The 18,801-nt window shown below is 36.8% G+C and overlaps 1 protein-coding gene across 1 annotated transcript in view; it reads right to left on the reverse strand.

Annotated features, from left to right (window-relative positions):
* LOC121729715 (nuclear pore complex protein Nup205) overlaps positions 1–18,801 on the reverse strand; it is a 35,344-nt gene that overhangs the window by 8,747 nt on the left and 7,796 nt on the right. The window contains exons 13-24 of the mRNA XM_042118317.1: positions 18,238–18,349; positions 17,757–17,871; positions 17,209–17,372; positions 16,535–16,738; positions 15,847–16,065; positions 15,327–15,462; positions 11,836–12,022; positions 11,321–11,480; positions 10,950–11,041; positions 9,652–9,796; positions 9,077–9,220; positions 8,148–8,283 (exon numbers count right to left, since the gene is read on the reverse strand). Coding sequence (XP_041974251.1) covers positions 8,148–8,283; positions 9,077–9,220; positions 9,652–9,796; positions 10,950–11,041; positions 11,321–11,480; positions 11,836–12,022; positions 15,327–15,462; positions 15,847–16,065; positions 16,535–16,738; positions 17,209–17,372; positions 17,757–17,871; positions 18,238–18,349 — 1,814 coding nt within the window. The remainder of the gene's footprint in view (positions 1–8,147; positions 8,284–9,076; positions 9,221–9,651; positions 9,797–10,949; positions 11,042–11,320; positions 11,481–11,835; positions 12,023–15,326; positions 15,463–15,846; positions 16,066–16,534; positions 16,739–17,208; positions 17,373–17,756; positions 17,872–18,237; positions 18,350–18,801) is intronic.

Consider the following 18,801-nt stretch of genomic DNA (forward strand, 5'->3'; position numbering starts at 1 on the left):
ATTTGGATAAAGCAAGTCTAAACATTTTTATTCATTCTTACAGATAGATAATAATGATCGGGTTGTTGCTGGAGTAAAATGCAGCTGCGTTTATAACAAGAGCGGCAAGTGCAAACATATTGCTGCTTTAATCAGTAACAAAAATACGAGCAATACTTTATACTTGAAAAAAATAAATGTAATGTTTTTAAAAATCTTATTTTTGTTTATTTTTTACAACATTAATACTTTTGAAGAAAATCGGAGTCTATAAATTTACTAAAACACTGCAAACATTCTTGATGTTTCTGAGTCTTTGCATTAATACACTTTCAATCAATGAGTTCCTAAAATAGTAACATAGAATATCATTGCTTTCAATATGGATTCTTACTCGAGCAATATCATAAGTCCTTTCGGTTTCCTCTTGAGAGTACTCGTTTTGTTTTGCTCAAAATGGGGGCATAATAATTTTAACTTTTTTACCTCTTTCATCTAAAACTTGCTTACTTGAAAAACCTTTTTGATTCAAAACTATATCTCCAGCTTTTAAAAGATCAGTTAAACCAGTATGTAGTATCTGGTTTATCGTCATATTTTGTGAGTCACTATTTCTTCCACTTAATACTTTGGATTTAAATTAAATATTCTATTAAACAATCACTGCAAGGTTTGTCGTCGGGTTTTGGAGACCATGGTGATCCATCATTCATCAACACTAAAATAATAGTTAGGTACTCAATTAATATCTTTATAAAATGCAACTCGAATAAAATTGACTTGACTGATAATGCAATTTTAGGTTACATCGAATCACATACTTTTTCATTTTTAAGGCAGGTATCCATTTATATCTGATCTAATTTCCTAGTGGATTTAGGAAAAACATTAAATTTGTATACTGACTACCTATTTCTGCTGTTATTTTTGCAGTCTACGATACAAAAACAATTAAGACCAATTTCTAAAAATTTCGAAACAATATTGACAAGTTTGTTTGACTATTAGCTGAGCCTATTTTTCATATTTTTGCCACGGCAAACGCGGCAATCGCTTTCTTTACCCCCTCCACCCACTTCGCACGCTCCGAATAAGTATACACACCAAAACATACTCATATGAAATGACACTGGAGTGTTTTCATAGTTATACGCAATAATAATTTTATTTTATTTATTTTATTTGTACAGAAAAACTTACAGCTAAACAAATCTCAATAACGACTAAGTTTGAAACAAATAGCCATTTACAAGTTTTTACATTTAATGACAGTAGTGAGTAAGTATGTTAAAAATAAAAGTTAATAATTGCTAGGAAAAATTAATTAATATACTTAATAATAATAACCTATGAGTCACTGAACTGGTTTCATACCAAATGCATACGCCATCAATCGGTTATTCAGGAGAAAAGAAATCCTTATTTGCCAGTAATTTAATGTGTGATGGTTTGAACGTAAAGGCATCTATATTTGGGTGAGCACGAATGAGATCATTAAACTGGGCAGAAGACCTACAAATAAACGAATTGCGACGATAATTAGTGTTAAAGGGTGGAATGTGGAAAGGAAGAAAATTGCGGAAATATCTGGTGGGTACATTGTAGGTTATTTTGTTGTGTAGTTCTGAGGAGTCAACGTGATTATTAATAATTTTGCTAAGGTATACAAGATCCGAGACTTTGCGACGGTACTGCAAGGGAAGGAAATGATATTTAATACATCTAACTTCATAGTCGAGAAGGGTATCACCACATTTATACTGTAAGTATCTTAAGAACTTTTTTTGAATAGATTCGATTCTGTAAATGTAAGTGAGATAGCTAGGGTTCCATACTTCAGAACAGTATTCAAGTATACTGCGTACGTAGGAGCAGTAAAGAACTTTGATCGGCTTGAGTGCTCTAAAGTCTTTGCAGGATCTAATAATAAAGCCAAGTGCTTTCGAGGCCTTCTTTACAGCGTAGTCAATGTGCTCGTCGAAAAGCAATTTGGAGTCAACGATTATACCTAAGTCCTTTATCGAGTTCCTATGTGATAGTGCCTGATTGTTTAAAATGTAATTATGCTTAATAATAAGTAGTTTGCGAGTGAAGTTTACAACGAAGCACTTAGAAACGTTGAGGTCAAGTTTGTTAAAAGAGCAATATTCGCAAAATCTATTAAGGTCTTCCTGCAACAATTGAACATCAATACTTGAGGTGATCCGTTTTATTATTTTAGTATCGTCGGCATAAAGATAAAAATGTGAATGGAGAAAGCAGGACGACAAATCATTCAGGAATATCGCAAATAGAAGTGGCCCGAGTAGCGATCCTTGGGGAACACCAGATGGGACGGACATCCAGGATGAGATGAATCCATTCAGTGCCACAGCCTGAGAGCGGTTATTAATATACGAGGAGAACCACCGGAACAGGTTGCCGTGTATACCTGCCTGATGGAGCTTTTCAAGGAGTATGCGATGATCGATTCGGTCGAAGGCCTTACTGAAGTCAGTGTAGATGATATCAACCTGGCAGCCTGAATCCATAGAAGAGCTGACAAAGTCGTAGGTAAGAAGGAGATTCGAAGTAGTCGAGCGTCCTCTCAGGAAACCATGCTGCTCAGGGATGAACCAATTGCATAGTGCTGAATAAACCTGGTTATAGACGATGCGTTCAAAAATTTTGGAAAAAATGCATAACTTAGAAATTGGTCTATAATTTTTAATATTAGTTTTATCACCACTTTTATATACTGGGGTAATGAATGCTGATTTCCAGATGTTTGGTAAGTGACCTTCGTTCAATGACCGTTGGAAGAGTATACTCAGAGGTGCGACTAGGCTTTTAGCGCATTTTTTTATGAAAATTGGAGGAATGTCATCAGGACCGGCACCTTTATTTAAGTCTACAGTTTCTAACAGTTTGAGAAGCTCCTCAATATTAATATTGATACTTCCTATATTAAAATTATTATTATTAAACGAATTTGTGACAGGAGAGGAAGCAATGGATCTAGGGCTAGGCTGAAGAAAATTGGTATGGAAATGAGTCGCAAAGAGATCGCAGATTTGGTCCCCAGTTGACACAGTTACATTCTCAAGAGTCATAGACGAAGGGTAGGTGGTCGACTTTTTATTGCTCTTAATGAAAGACCAGAAAGCTCTAGGGTCACATGTTATAGAATCTTGAACCTTGTTAATATAAGAGTCATAGCAGGTCTTTTCGAGAGTCTTAGCTCTTTTTCTGAGATGTGAGAAAGTTGAGTAATCACTTTGATTCCCGTAAACCTTGAATTTGCGGAAAATTTTATGTTTTTCTTTTAATACCTTAATGAGGGCGGAGCTATACCAGGGGGGGTAGGAATTTGGGCGTATAAGTTTTTTGGGTATATAGGAATTGCGGAGTTCAAACAACGTATCATAAAAAAGTGTTAACGCTTCATCTAACGGTTTATTACAAAGTAACTCGGTCCAGTTAATTTCAAAAAGATTTTTATTAATTAAGTCGTAATCACCGGAGTTGTAAAAATATTTTGTTCTTGTTTTATTCTGTAAAGGACTGTTTCGATTCAATGGTAAGGCTATATTTAATGACTTGTGGTGGGGGATATCATCAGGTACTAAGGGATCGGGACAGGTTGTGATTTCGAGTTCACAATTTGAGAAAACCAAGTCAAGGAACCTATTATTGTCGTTTCGAACATGGTTACGTTGAATAAGGTCACATTGAAGTAGGGTGTCTGTAAAATTGGTTTGAGCTGTACTGAGTGGTAATTCACAGGCTGCAGGGATCCCCTGTGGATCCCAGTCGATATGTGGGAGATTAAAGTCACCCAAAATAATGAACATATCACCAGGACAAGAGTTAATTGTGTCAAACAATTATGTGTGAAATTTTCTAGCTGCGCTGTGGACGTGTTGCCCAAGTTTTGTCTGCAGAGGTATATAGTACAAAGATGTATTTTCACAGAAGGTTCGTTGGGAACATTAAGTATAATGGTCACCCAGAGGTCCTCAGAAGTGGAGTACCACTCAGGACGACTCACCGCTGCAAACTCACGCCGAATACCTATCAAGACACCGCCGCCTAAAGACTGATTGGTCAATGAGTAATCTCGGTCGCGACGCCAAACCATATAGCGATCATCAAAAAGTTCTTCGTTATGAATTCCCTCCAGAAGCCATGTTTCAGTGATTGAAACGATGTCATAATTATTGAGTGCTATGTTTCTTTTAAAACACGATGTCTTAGTGCGTAACCCCCTTGCATTTTGATCAAAAATATTCAGCTTAGAAACCATTATAGAATAGTATGATGAATAAAATCAGAATAAGTAACAAGAGTGTTATGTTAAATTTGAAATATATAGAAATAGTTAAATTAATTAAAGTGCAGAAGGACAAGGCAAAAACCACCTTATCAATATTGATTTTCGAGTAAAGATACAAATACTTGCAGCCGATCTCATCAGGTGATTTAAAAAAAGTACTATTTAATTGGTTAATCAATATACTTACTAAGGCACAATTCTGAGTTACTACTATATAATAATATATTAAAATAAAATGTTTAATTTCATTATTAATGTAATTTACGTTCACAAAAGTGTATTTTTGCAATAGCTTATTATAGTTTAGTGTTAGAAAATGTAGGTACATAAATAATTGTGTAAAATATAACTTATACAGTATTGCAATCATATAACTGAAGTTAAATAAAATAGTTATAATACAAAGATCATAGTTAATTTTATGTAAATAGTGTAGGATATAATTTACGTTCACAAAAGTGTATTTTAGAAATAGCTTATTAAAGTTTAGTGATAGAAAATGTAGGTACATAAATAATTGTGTAAAATATAAATTATGGATTGCAATCATATTATAACTGAAGTCTAATAAAATAGTTAAAATACAAAGATCATAGTTAATTTTATGTAAATAGTATAGGATATAATTTACGTTCACAAAAGTGTATTTTAGAAATAGCTTATTAAAGTTTGGGTATCATTTAAGCTATCACCAATTTAATTAGTTTTGTTTTTCTTAAATAATAGGGGTTGTCCTCAAAATAGTAGATCTGTCACCAAAATGTAGTCACCAAACAATGCAAAATCAGTTCCACAATAAATCACCTAAAATCCTGAGATATAAGGTCTAGTACCAAATAAATGTTTTTATATGTATTATAATAGGTGTGTCCTAATAAGTATTTAAGCAAACCAATTTAAAGAGATCACCAATAAATCATATTATGTTACTAGAAAATTGCATTAAGTTCAAATAAAAAATTAGGGTTGTCATCATCGTTTCAACCAAAAGATTCTGCTACTTAACTAGACTCCCAAGGTTCTAAATTTCCACTGGTAGTATAAATTATATTTAAATAAAATTTTTAGCAGAGTAGTAAATAAAACAATTAAAGTCAAAATAATCAATATTTATTGTTTAAAATAATTACCACTGAACAATCAGCGCTGGTTTAAAATAGCTGGCTTATGGCTAGCAGAATAGTAGATAAAACACTTACTTAATTAAAGTTAAAATAATAAAAAAAAAATCGAACCTAGTTACCTACTACCCATCGTTGAGGCCGGATTGGTCAATTTTTAAAGCGCGCCAATTTGTCTCCGCCCCTTTGATCATTTTTTCATTAAAATTATAAATTGATGTATTAAATTGGTAACGAATACTATTAATTTAATATCTGAACGAAATAAAATGTTACTACTGTATTGGTGACAAAATATCAAATAAAAAGGAGTCGCAGTCAGGGATCGATAATCGATTTATTTGGTGACAGATCTACCATTCTGAGCACAGAGCTATTATTTAAGTAACAAAACTGTTATTATAAGAACGAAGTTTATATTTATGTAATGCAATATAATTTTATTGGTTATCGATCTCTTATTTTACACATATATTAACATTAATTTGATAATTCATACCTGGGAACAATTTTTGTTTATCTGAGAACGAAAATATTTCGTGGCGATAGATCTATTTATTAGGTGATACAACTTGATGACAAATATAAATTTTGGTGATAGAAAATATAGTTCCCTTAAAGTTTAGTGTTAGAAAATGTAGGTACATAAATAATTGTGTAAAATATAACTTATGGATTGCAATCATATAATAACTGAAGTCTAATAAAATAGTTAAAATACAAAGATCATAGCTAATTTTATGTAAATAGTATAGGATATAATAAGTAGAAACTATTGGGGTTATAGTCACTATGGCAAACATACATTTTATATGCGCCTTTTGTTTGGTGGAATTCGTAAGTTTCGAACAGCAAAGTTTTCTAAAGCTGAAATACATAAATTTCATCATAAGATCAAAACAATAATTTGACCACAATTCACTGGTCACTCCGTAATCGAATCCGTGCTCACGGAAAAATATAAACTTTTTTGGTTCTATAGAAAACATTATGTTATTTGACAATATCACTATATTGGCACACTCAATATCCCAAATACAAAATAATATTTCATCCAAAACTGAACGCTGATAAGCTTTGCTGAGCATAATATACAAAATAGCCGATTTGAAAAGATGTATCAAAACGTAACGACAAATACAGGAGCACACAAACGATACCGCCGCCACGGGTGACAGGCGAGCAATAAGCCCGGTTTGCATTAGTAAGTGAATGGAACTAGCCCGTCGCGATAAGACAGCGCGTACTAAACTAGTTTGCGATAACGAGTGAGGGCAGTGACCGACGAGCGATAATTGCATGTAAAATTTTTTAGTTACAGGTGTCATTTGAGTGAGATTTCGTCTTCTTATTAAGAAGGCGCGCAAGTAGTAGAAAACCAGTTCGTTAACAGCGGCTCTCAAACTTTTTATGGTTACATAAACTATGACGTAGGATATTATAGAAATATGATTAACAAGTAGTAAGATATTACATTTATAAAAATAAGAAACTTTGGCTATCTTAACGTTATGTTTTAAATTAATTTTAAAAATAGAATTAGTAAAATATATAAGTATTACATAAGTATTTTTAAAAAGCTAAAGTTACGAGTAGTTAGGATATTCTTACAAGGTCCCTGTCGTTTTTTATGAAGAATACCGGCGACGTGTCGTTTTTTCGGGCCATAATTTTAGCATGTTTTACCCATATGTACTTAAATCCAACCTCCTTGGCACGGGTCTTCGCTTTAGAAAGTAAACTTTTGTAGTGTCGGGTTAAGTGGTCGTTAATATAAAACGGAGACGAAGTTGAGAAGCCGATGTCCTGAGTGTTCAGGTTACGCTTCCTTGCAACAGCCACCAGGTCTTCTTTGATGTACCGATTGTTGAGACACATAATAATGGGCTTGATTGAGTTGGGTGTCCGCGTCGGTACTCGAGCGATGTAATTAATGTCCTCTTTTCTAATAGGGAAATTTACGTAGTTACCAATCTTTTGTACAAGATTAAATAGATTTTTATCTTTTGATTGGGGGATTCCCTTAATTTCCACATTGTTTGCCCTGGCCAGTTGGTCTCGTTCTTCTAGTTCAGCATTCAGCCTGGTAATATCCTTCTGCAAGGTAGGGATCTCAGCAGCAATCTTCTCAACATCCTTGACTCTAGCTTCCAAAGCCTTTACATTGCCCAGGACGGTGTCAAGACGCGGATGTGCCATCTCGACCGAGCTTTTTAAATCGGAGATATCACTTTTAATAATCTTTAGGTCTTGACATAGGGTAGGAAGCGAGGCAAGTTGCATCAGTATTTCGTTGAGCTGTCCTTGCATCTTGTCCAGCTGGCTCGGGTATGATATTGAGGGAACGGGTGAAGGGACTGGTGAGACCGACGGGCTTGACTTGCACTTCGGGCAGCGCCATGAGTTCTTCCTATCGCCTAAACGTCTGTATCCAGCCTCAGTTATCCCAATGCAGCTGAATCCTTATTGGCTTTTGCAGATCGAACAAATTGGACCGTCCGTATGGGATTCAGCGCAGATGTTGCAGGTAAACATATTGAGAACCACTGACTTTTACGAGGGTGGGGACTAGGTGCACTCACTAAACACGTGCGATGCCAAGCGATGCGAGGCGATGACTGATAAACATAATATAATATGTTATTGTCACTAACGAAGCCATACGGGACACGAAATTAGGTGTTTTAAAGGCGCCTTTTTGCCGGACACGATAAATATAAAAACGTCGTTACCGGTGGGTAGGTCGCACTCGGCGAGCGCCTGTCTCAGCTGGTGGGCGTGGAAGAGCTCCCAGCGCGGCTCGGGCGCCGGCTCCGCGCGCACTGCCAGACCCTCCAGCAGCTTGCGCAGCACGCACCACTCCCACTCCTGCACACCGCACACAAGTGTCAAGCTATGTGTCGCACCTAGGCCATGTTCGCTGGCGTATTTTTAGCACCGTGAATATTTTTTATTGCATATTTCTAAAGTCGATTTTAAATCATAACGAATGGCCGTGTCCGTTGGCGTTCATGCCGTGACACGATTTTGACATACGCAATAAAAGGTTTTGTGGCGCATTTATTTGTCATGTGAGTTGCCATTGCAACTTGGCAACTTGCCAATAAAGTTTGCGTAAGTTCCATGCACTGACCTCCATTATACTAGTACGCTGGACTAATGATATCCTTTGAAATGACAGGTATTTTTGTGCCTATTTGAAGCGGAATCAGCTCCCCCAATATTCGGGAATAGAACTAAATTAGACGTAAAAATGATGTTTGAAAGTCGCCATATTGGCGCTGATAGCAGTAGTAGGAGTACTTGGAACTAAGTATTAGTTCGTTCATCATTTTTACGTCTAATTTAGTTCTCTTCCCGAATATTGGGGGAGCTGATTCCGCTTCAAATAGGCACAAAATATATCTGGGTATCATCAATCCAGCGTACTTGTATAATGGAGGTCAGTGGTGCTATGGAAAATGTGATCATAGTAAAATATGGATAATGATAAACATTCAAATGCATCAATGATTTATGTTATTTAACTTTAACGAACTTATTGTTTTAAACAAGTAAAGTTCTAAAAAGTTTTAAAAACGACGTTCATCGTTGAAAGTGTCACGTCTCTCCGGTACAATGTAATGCAGTTACTCCAAAAAACCGGATTGCAACTAGTTACCTGCGGCGGTCGGTGCGTGCCGGCGGCGGCGGCGAGCAGCGCGGCGAGGGCGGCGGCGTGCGCGCTGGCGCCAGCCGCGCCCGCCTCGCACGCGCACGCCCGCACCACCCACGACCGCGCTGATATGCTGCTCATGCTCGCCTTCTGCACACAAAACATACAAAATTGTATTTGTATTGTATTTAAAAATCAGAAAATACGAGCGTAAAGAAAATATAAGGAATATTATAAACATTCCTCTTATTTTCTGTTTCTAGCATACAAACTTCACAAAACATTGACCACCTTAATATACGCCATATTCATTTAACTTAACCCTATTAAAAAACATTTACAGCTCAACTATGCAAGGTTCGCTTTTCTTTTTCTGGCACATTCAATAAGTCACTTGACAGACAACGACAAAAGTCCTTGAACAACACGCTGCGGAAATATCCTTATTAGTATGGGGTTAATATTTTTTTATACTGACTTAAATTAATATATTTTAGAACTAACTATTAGGCAGTACAATTTAATATAAATATCACACATTGCCACTAAACAGAAAATCCTCATAAAGATGGCTCCCGTACCTCTAAGTTAATGGTGGCCTTCAGATGTCTCGCAAGGAAGTAGTCTCGTGCTCGCAGCAGCCGCAGCGCGGGCGCGGAGGTAGCGGCGCGCGCGCACAGCCAGTACACCAGCCGGTACCCGCTCTCCACCAGAGTTGACGCCTCCCTGCATTTATCATTATATTATATTGGACGATTTTTTATTCATTTGGACGAATTACATTTAATCTTAAAAAATAAAAGCAGCCATTTACATTTTCTTAACTACTAGCTGTCCCGGCAAGCGTTGTTTTGCCCATATTATTTTATTGAAGTGACTAAAATATTATAAGTATGGCGCCATGATCGTCCGACCTGGTTCTCTTAGGCATTTTCAAATATTTAAGAAAATAATTAAATGCGCCAATACGACAGTGGAATGAAAGATGACGAAAATTGAAGATGAAAGTGCACAGTAAGGAAATAGCTATATTATTATAGTACTTAAGTATATCTAAAATTCCCTATCGCACGCGCATCCCCGCGCCGCTTGATGACGCCCACTTCGCAACGGGCCGTGCAGTAGAAATCGAAATATTTTAATTTCGCCATAATATCAAAACCAAACGTCCAATTTTAATCATTCAAAGACCAAATATTATCTACATAAACAGTACTTAGTGATGAAATAAATTATTTTGATAAGGATTAATAGCATGAGTAAAATAAACTCGTTTAAATGTAGTCCAAAAAAATTCAAGATTTTTTAAATAAAATATGGTTGTTGTGCCTCATTCGACATAGATAGGTATAGTGTGTCGCGGACTTTTTTGTAGATATTTATAAGATCTACAACTAATTGGAACATTTTATGGTTCTATCTTTTATAGTTTAGGCAGCGTACGCAAAATGAGTAACTTTTCTGGTAGATTTTTTACACCTTGTGTCCGAAAAACCCAAATATCTTACGGAAACCTATTTTTTCCAAAATAAAATTTAGCCTATGTTACTCCTGGATAATGTAGCTATCGAATGGTGAAAGAATTTTTAAAATCGGTCCAGTAGTTTTTGAGCCTCTTCATTACAATTATACAAACAAAGTCTTTATAATATTAGTGTAGATGCATTAATTTGACTTTTTTATGCATTACAATCTTTCAAGGATCTTTTGAAGGAGCGCCTGTGACACAGATGTATACTACATGATAATGAAAAGCGTCAATTCTCATAGATTTTTCAACGTAAATCAAGAAATTCGAAAATCTTATATTATGTCAATAGTTTTACTAATAATTTTAGGTTTTTTGTAAGCTTCTATAATTAATTTCTCATAAACTTACTTCTCGGAGTTGTCAGCGATAAACGCGTCGAGGATATCGAGTATGGCGTGCAGACACGTGCGCGGAGTTTCTGACAGCACGCTGCGGGATACCTGGTGTAAAGTGTAAACACAATTTTATTGATTACTATCAGAGTTAATGTCAGAAATGGTCCCAAAATAAGCTATATAATATGCAGCAAGCAAGAAAAGAATAGTATATTTATTTCAAGCTTCCTATACAGGGAACATGCATAAATAATATTTCTCATTCATTTGTGATTGCAACATACAAATAACATAAAATAGGATATAAAAATTAGAATGCCTTATTCTAATTTTATATACCATTTTTTTAAACACAATTAAATTAATAAGATTTTAAATACTCACGTCGTCTGTGACTTGGTATCCCAGTAGCAGATGCGCCAGGTTGTGCGGCGCCGCCGGCAGCAACTGCAGCAGCAGCGCGACCACGCCCTCCGCCGCGCCGCGCGCCGGCCCCGCCTCAGCCGCCTCCCCACCCGCTTCCAGGCATTCTACGAACCCCTGTCTGTAACGAAGAAGAGTGTTAGCGAATTACCTACAATCCTTTTTTGATGCGAACCAGCCCAAAGACAATGTTTAGTATGTTACATGAATACTGTTTTACGTTAACGCCATCATATGTCACCGGGAATTTTGCACGTGTCCAAATTACTATGTATTAAAAATCTCATTCTTGATCTCAATGACAGTTTTTTTACGTTCCGGATTTGTGACGCGAGTTGGCAGACCTTTCTTACTAGAAGAGAAACAGGTGGAAGCCTGTATAGGTCAAATAAGTAATCGAGTATACGTTTCGGATTGACATCAGTTTGCAGCACCTTACTCAAGTTTTTATTAAATCTAAAATAGAATAAACCTACCTAATCTCATTAGCGAGCTGATGTCTATGCGCGACGGTCTCTAGCAGGTGTCGGGGCGCGGCGGGCACGGCGAGCGCGCGACACAGCAGCGCGACCGCACGCGCCGCCACCGTCGGGGCCACGCTCACTAGCTGCAGCACACGGCAGCACGTCACTAGTCGGTCACCGCTATCTGTCCCGCTCGGCGCTGCACGAGGGGAGATAGATAGAATGAATGAATACTCCGACTGCTTTGATGTATTAGTAGACCCATGTATAGCATAGCTCACTCACACGGGCCAGACTGCTTTTGCCGCCGTACTCAGAGACATTTAAATAAAATAAAATAATAAATAAATAATGTTTCATTTCTGAGCAGATTTTAAGAAAATACTTTCAGAATGTTAATATTAGCTACGGTGCCTACCACCGGTTTGGGAACTATCCCGGCGAGAAGAACCGGCGTAAGAAACTCGCACGGGGCCCACTGTTTTACCAAAAAAAAGTGAGGTAAAAAAATTAATCTTTTAAAATAAAATTTACAATGCTGTAACTTAAAATTATACAATGTCAACATACATACATAGTAAGTCATGTACAATAATGTAGAAGTAGCCTTGTAAGCAGCCATCCTACTCCCAAGATGTGCCATCATTTATGAAATCATTGACCTTATAATAGGCTTTGGCACACAAACGCTCTTTGACTACTTTCTTAAATTTATTAATGGAAAGATTTTGAACGTTTTCTGGGATTTTATTGAAAAGGCGTATACATTGACCTTTAAAAGATTTACTGACTTTACTAAGTCTGATCACTGGCAAATCTAGCTTGTACCTATTTCTGGTGTTTCTACAATGAATGTCACCTTTGGCTTTAAATTTACATATATTTTTTCTAACATGTATTACATTATCCAAAATGTATTGAGAAGCTACTGTCAGAATACCAATTTCTTTAAACTTTTCTCTCAAAGATTCAAATGTAGACATTTTGTAAATCGAACGTATAGCTCGCTTCTGCAGCACAATGATAGTATTAATATCGGCAGCGTTTCCCCATAAAAGGATACCATATGACATTCTACTGTGAAAATAGCTAAAGTATACTAATCGTGCAGTGTCTTCGTCAGAAATTTTCCTAATCTTTCTGACTGCATATGCTGCAGAACTGAGTCTATCTGCAAGTTTAGCAATATGAGGACCCCACTGTAATTTACTATCTAGTGTAATACCTAAAAATACAGTAGTGTCCACCAAATTCATTTTCTCATCATTCAATAGTACATTGGTTTGAACTTGCCGTACATTGGGCAAAGTAAACTTTAAACATTTAGTTTTCGTAGAATTCAAAAGTAAATTATTAACATTAAACCAATGTACTATTTTTGAAAGAGTACAGTTTACCTCGTCGTAATTAGACTGTTGTCTCTTCACTTTAAAAATAAGTGAAGTGTCATCAGCAAAAAGTACTATTTCATTATCATTATCCTTAACTAGATAAGGTAGGTCATTTATGTAGACGAGAAAAAGAAATGGGCCTAAAATAGATCCCTGTGGGACACCTTATTCTATTTTGGTTCCATTTGATCTCTTATTATTGATTTCAACCCTTTGAGTCCTATTTTTGAGGTAAGATGTCAAAAGGTTGAGTGCTGAGTCCCTTATGCCATAGTGGTGTAATTTCCTAATCAATGTAGCAGTGTGCTCGACACAGTCGAAGGCCTTAGAGAGGTCACAGAAGACACCTAAGGCATCCTGCGATCCCTCCCAAGCTTCAAATATACTACATAGAAGACCTATACCAGCATCCGTTGTGGAACGACCCTTAGTAAAACCGTATTGATTTTCGTGTAATAAATTATTTTCATGTAATTAATTACGATTAACCTTCAATTTAATGGAGAGTTTGACAGATAATGTATGGGGCTTATGTCAAAATTAATTTTCCACTCTGAGTGCGGCAGTCAGAGTATTAAAATTGTCGAGCCCAAAAAGCCGAGTAAATTAAATGCTAAAGGCTAATTTTAATATTGATTAAATTTTTAGAATTTCTTTTTTTTACCTAAAACTCAAAACTTAACCCTTCAGTAAGTGCCAAAATCTTTGCAAAAATGTAGGGTACTTGGTTTGCAAAAAAAAATGGCGCCCGGCCTACCCCTTTTTGTACAAATAATGTAATAACCTTACATCTAATCCATATTTTATGTTTGTGTGAAAAATATTATAATATATGTTAAATTTTCTATCTATCAAGCCATCATAATATAGTATTTAGTCAGATGTGATATTTGTCTCACCACTGTAAACTTTGAAATCTATGTTTCTAACTATTTCGCAACAAATATATTAATACATTATTATAATCTCAATAACACAGAGCTATACAAACTGTTTATGTAAACAATTCTTTGAAATAACTTAACTTGTTATCAATAAACAGATAAGAGATAAGAGTAATAAAAACCGGTTTTGGTATTATACACAAGCAAACTTCGTCCTTATTGCCATACAAATAAAGTTCAAAATGGCCGCGGCCGGCAAAAAGCCGTTATAAATAGGTAATTTTTATCTTGATTATTTTACTAAAACGATACTATTATATACTATTACTAGGATCTAAATCGTTTTGTACACGATAATATACGCTTTTAACGTCAATTATTTACAAAAATATTACACAAATCGCGTTCAAATCCCATAAATAAAAACCAAATTTTCTCGTGTAAACTAGAAGTTATTACGATGTAAGTATTTCTTTCAAATGATTATCTAAAACTATTTATAAATTATAATCAAGAAATTAAACTATTTTACTACTTACATTCGTTAAATCCATCAATAATATCAAACAAACAACACAACATGGCAGAACACACACGAAAAATTCACGATTTTCAAATGACTGACAAATATTCGTCGACCACAGATTGTATAATATTTTGCATTCATAATGTGGCAAATTTATCGTAGATCATAACTAACCAAACTTCTTCATACAAAAGTAGTCTCTAAGTCGACGAAATACGTAATTCAATCGAACGAAAGAGCGCGGCCACATCCGGCCGCTTGGGTGTAGACGGAATGGCTGCAGTATAATCTGTGGCGGCCGGATCCGGCCGCTTGGGGATTAAAAGGTTAAACGAAATCTATTATCCATCAATGTAGCATTTAGCATAATAATAATAATATCTATGGACGCATCACACCACGTCAGTCTGGCCCCGTGCTAAGTACCTGAAGGACTTGTGTTACAGGTACCAGACAACGGAAATAAATTTAATACTTTTATACTATACATATATTTAAGATTTTTATTATATAATACACATCCATGACCCAGGAACTTTGAAAACTTTTTGTTCCGTCGGCGGGATTCGAACCCGCGACCCCCGGCTTGAGCTACCAACAGCCCACCAACTGAGCCACAGAGGTCGTCGTCGTCGCATGAAACATAATATTGTTATTTCTGTTTGACAGGGAGATATTTAACCCTGCAGTGTTCTGTGTTACCTAGTATGAGTTTAGACAGGCCGACGACGAGCGCGGCGCGGCCGGCGGCGGCGGCGGCGGTGTTGAGCGGTCGCTCCAGCGTCAACGCTCGCTCCAGCAGCTGCAGTACGCTGTTCAACGTCTCCTCTATGTACACCTGTTACAGCCAGGTATCAAAGTGAATATCTATTTAAATAAGTATTTAAAAATATTATTCATGTCAGCAGTATAAGAAATCTTAAAACTATTTAAAAAACTTAACATAACCATAAGTTATAGTGACGTTATGGTAACGCATACCTTTTTGTCTTTTATTACTATTTAGTTACGGTAGGTGGCAAAAACAAATAATAACCTCGCTAAACGCTAATCTACACTGTATTTATAATTTTTACTTATGTAGGTAGTCACATAAGTAAGCACATGACTAAATAAGTATAGCGTGGTTATCTATTTCATGATAATAATTCATTTTCTTTACCAGCCAACATATTAATCTTAACCCTGCATATCTAATTCATCTCTGAAATCGGTAACACACCTGTTCAGGCGACGGCTGTCTGTCCATAAGCTCGTACGCCTCATCGAGCGTGATGAGGGTCAACCTCAGCAGCTCGGAGTCGGTGTGCAGCTGTATGAGGAGGCGGAAGCCGGGCGGCGGGTTGATGTCCGGCTCGGCGTGCGGCGGCGGGAAGTCGGAGGCAGCCGGTTCGTACGCGTCCAGCCATTTCACGAAGAGACGGAAGCAGAGGGATAGCACCTGGACGTTGAGAATTTTGATTTAAATTCCTCAATTATCACCTAAAATATTTGCTTTTTTTTAAAAAGCTAGCCAGTACAAATATTTTTAAAATGACATGTGGCTTAACGTAAAATATATGCAGCTTTTTTAGTGTCAGTTTTTAGAACGTCAAATATAAGCACTGAACATCATTAATGTATAGATGTTAAAGTTAATTTTTAAGTTTTTTTAGAATTTGACTACATGTAGTTCGAGTCAAGCTTGATTTTAAAGTTTCTAAGTACTTGTCATTTGTATATATTGCTTATAAAAGGCAGGCAACATTACATCTGATCGGCATTTACTGACTGTATGTCGTCGAGTTGACATAACTTATTTGTCGTTTTCGAATGCCTATCCTATTGTTCAAAATGCTGTTGCCAAAGTTTCGAATACATAACTACCGTCAATAATAATAATTGTTCGCGTTATTGAGTGCACCACATACCTGCCACTTCTCATGCGGCTGTCTGTAGTTGCGGTGCGGCGCGGGTAAGGCGATCCGTGTCACCACGTGGTGCACGTACGGGTCGAGGCCCGGCGCGCGCGCGCCCGCACCCAGCGCGCGGGGGACGGGTGCGGCGCCGCTCAGTGACGTCAGCAGCTCCACAAACGCTCGCGATAGCGGGTACTCCTCCATGCGACATTCCACCTGGGTTTATCAAGAGTGTTGTAATACTAATGATTTTTAAGTAAATGTAACTACTGTGGATTAAAATAATGTTGATTATTTCACAATTTATTAAAGTTGAGTATAGTATAGTATTATGTCTCTCATTATTGGTATTTGTGAAGAAGAGATTGTTATTGAGTATTTAACAATAAAGCTTTAAAACTTGTTATTTCTAAAAACACTAGAGTCATAAAGAGATTAACCGCCGCACAGAGTGGAACATTGTTTACTTAATTGTAGTTAATTCAAAATTTTGACATAAGCCCCATACATTATCTGTCAAACTCTTCATTAAATTCAAGGTTAATCGTAATTAAATGTCTTTGAGTACGGCGGTAAGTGCGAGCATTTTAATACTCTAGAAAAAGACATTAAATATAGGTTTATTTTAAATTAAATTTCACACATCAAAAATTTACAACACACTGCTAAATTTTCAAATATTTTACCTCTTCCAAATCCGCAGCGAGCGCGCGGCGGTCAGCAGCTACGAGGTGGGCGGCGTCTAGCGCGGCCCACACGCGCGGCGCCGCGCCCGCTCGCCCGCCGAGCGCCGCCAGCGCGCCCGCCAGCTCCGCCTTCAACGCCAGCGGCACCGCGCAGCAGATTAGACCTAAACACGCGCTTATTATTTTATTTATTTCAAAACCTGTAGCTTAAACATGTCACATATTATATAAATAAGTTAGCCGATTTACAAATTTATAAAATATAAATCTGTTTGTAGCATGTAAGTTATCCGTTATAATATACGAGCATAAGAAAATAAGGGTTTCAAGGAATTTAACACTTACAAAGTCGACTAAGTTCCTGATCAACCAGTGCCGAAACTTTGCGTTTGTATCAGATTGAAGTTGAACTATATATTTTTACGTATGTGTGAGCAAGATTTAATACATTTATTTTATTCAATAATATATCAGTTGTCACATATTATTTTACACAGGCGTATAATTGTATTCAATAATAACTGGGCCAATAATCCAAAGTAATTTACCGAACATGACGTTGACGGCGTCCCACTGCATGTTGTCGCAGATGGCCGCGCACGCCGCCTCGTCCTCGCGCGCCACCGCCGCGATCAGGCGCAGCGCCGCGATCATTGCCTCCACCTGTTCGGTGAATTATTATGAACACTTAAAGGTTTACGCATTGTGAATACGTGGTCGTATACAGGGTGTAACAAAACTTGAAAACACCTTGTATAAACTCTACCCGAAATAACGTTTATATGTATTTTTGAATTACAGTAGATAACAACTTTTTTATGTGTGTACATAAAATATATTTTTTAAATCTTACAAAATAATAGATATAGACGTTAAGTAGACAAAACAATCCAATTTAATATTAATTTGTGCAGTACATAGGGTTTTTACAATATTTTCTTAATTTTAATACCTTGAACAATTTACATAATAATAATTTTTATTCTATCAAACAACCGCAGTAAATCTAAGCGAGAGGGAAGTATCTACCTCTTCCTGTCGCACGAGCAGGCGGGCTGGGCGCGCGCCGGCTAGGCCCGACGCGCCCAGCGACGGCGCGTGCGACAGCTCCGACAGCGGGGACGGGTCCGCGCGCAGATTCCTATCACATACATCAAATACAGTTTAATTTGACTGATTTTTATTTGACCTCTTACTAATAATATGTTTTAATGGCATTTTAAGTCTGTTGACAGAAGAAGGCAGCGGACTTTGACTAGTTATATGTTTCTATATTAGCAAACGGACTAGTGTTTGATGAAATAAATATAAAGTGTTCTAAAAAATAAGTAAAACATAATATATAACTGCAACTTCCGAAAATTAGGTTATAAAAATATCTTAATACAACCATAAAACACCGGTTAGTTGACGCCATATTGCAAACAAAAAGCACCTAGCGCCGCGGTGGTTAGCACTGAACTACTTCAATCAAACGGCGGCTTTTAAATCAGCTGTAGTGTTGAACGTTTTGGACGGCTTAAATATTCAGTTAAAAAGCTAGACCTGTGATTGAATGGCGTTGTTCAGTTAAAGGTCTAGCTGTTTGATTGA

This window comes from Aricia agestis, chromosome 8 (assembly GCF_905147365.1).
Source record: "Aricia agestis chromosome 8, ilAriAges1.1, whole genome shotgun sequence".
Classification (NCBI taxonomy): domain Eukaryota; kingdom Metazoa; phylum Arthropoda; class Insecta; order Lepidoptera; family Lycaenidae; genus Aricia; species Aricia agestis.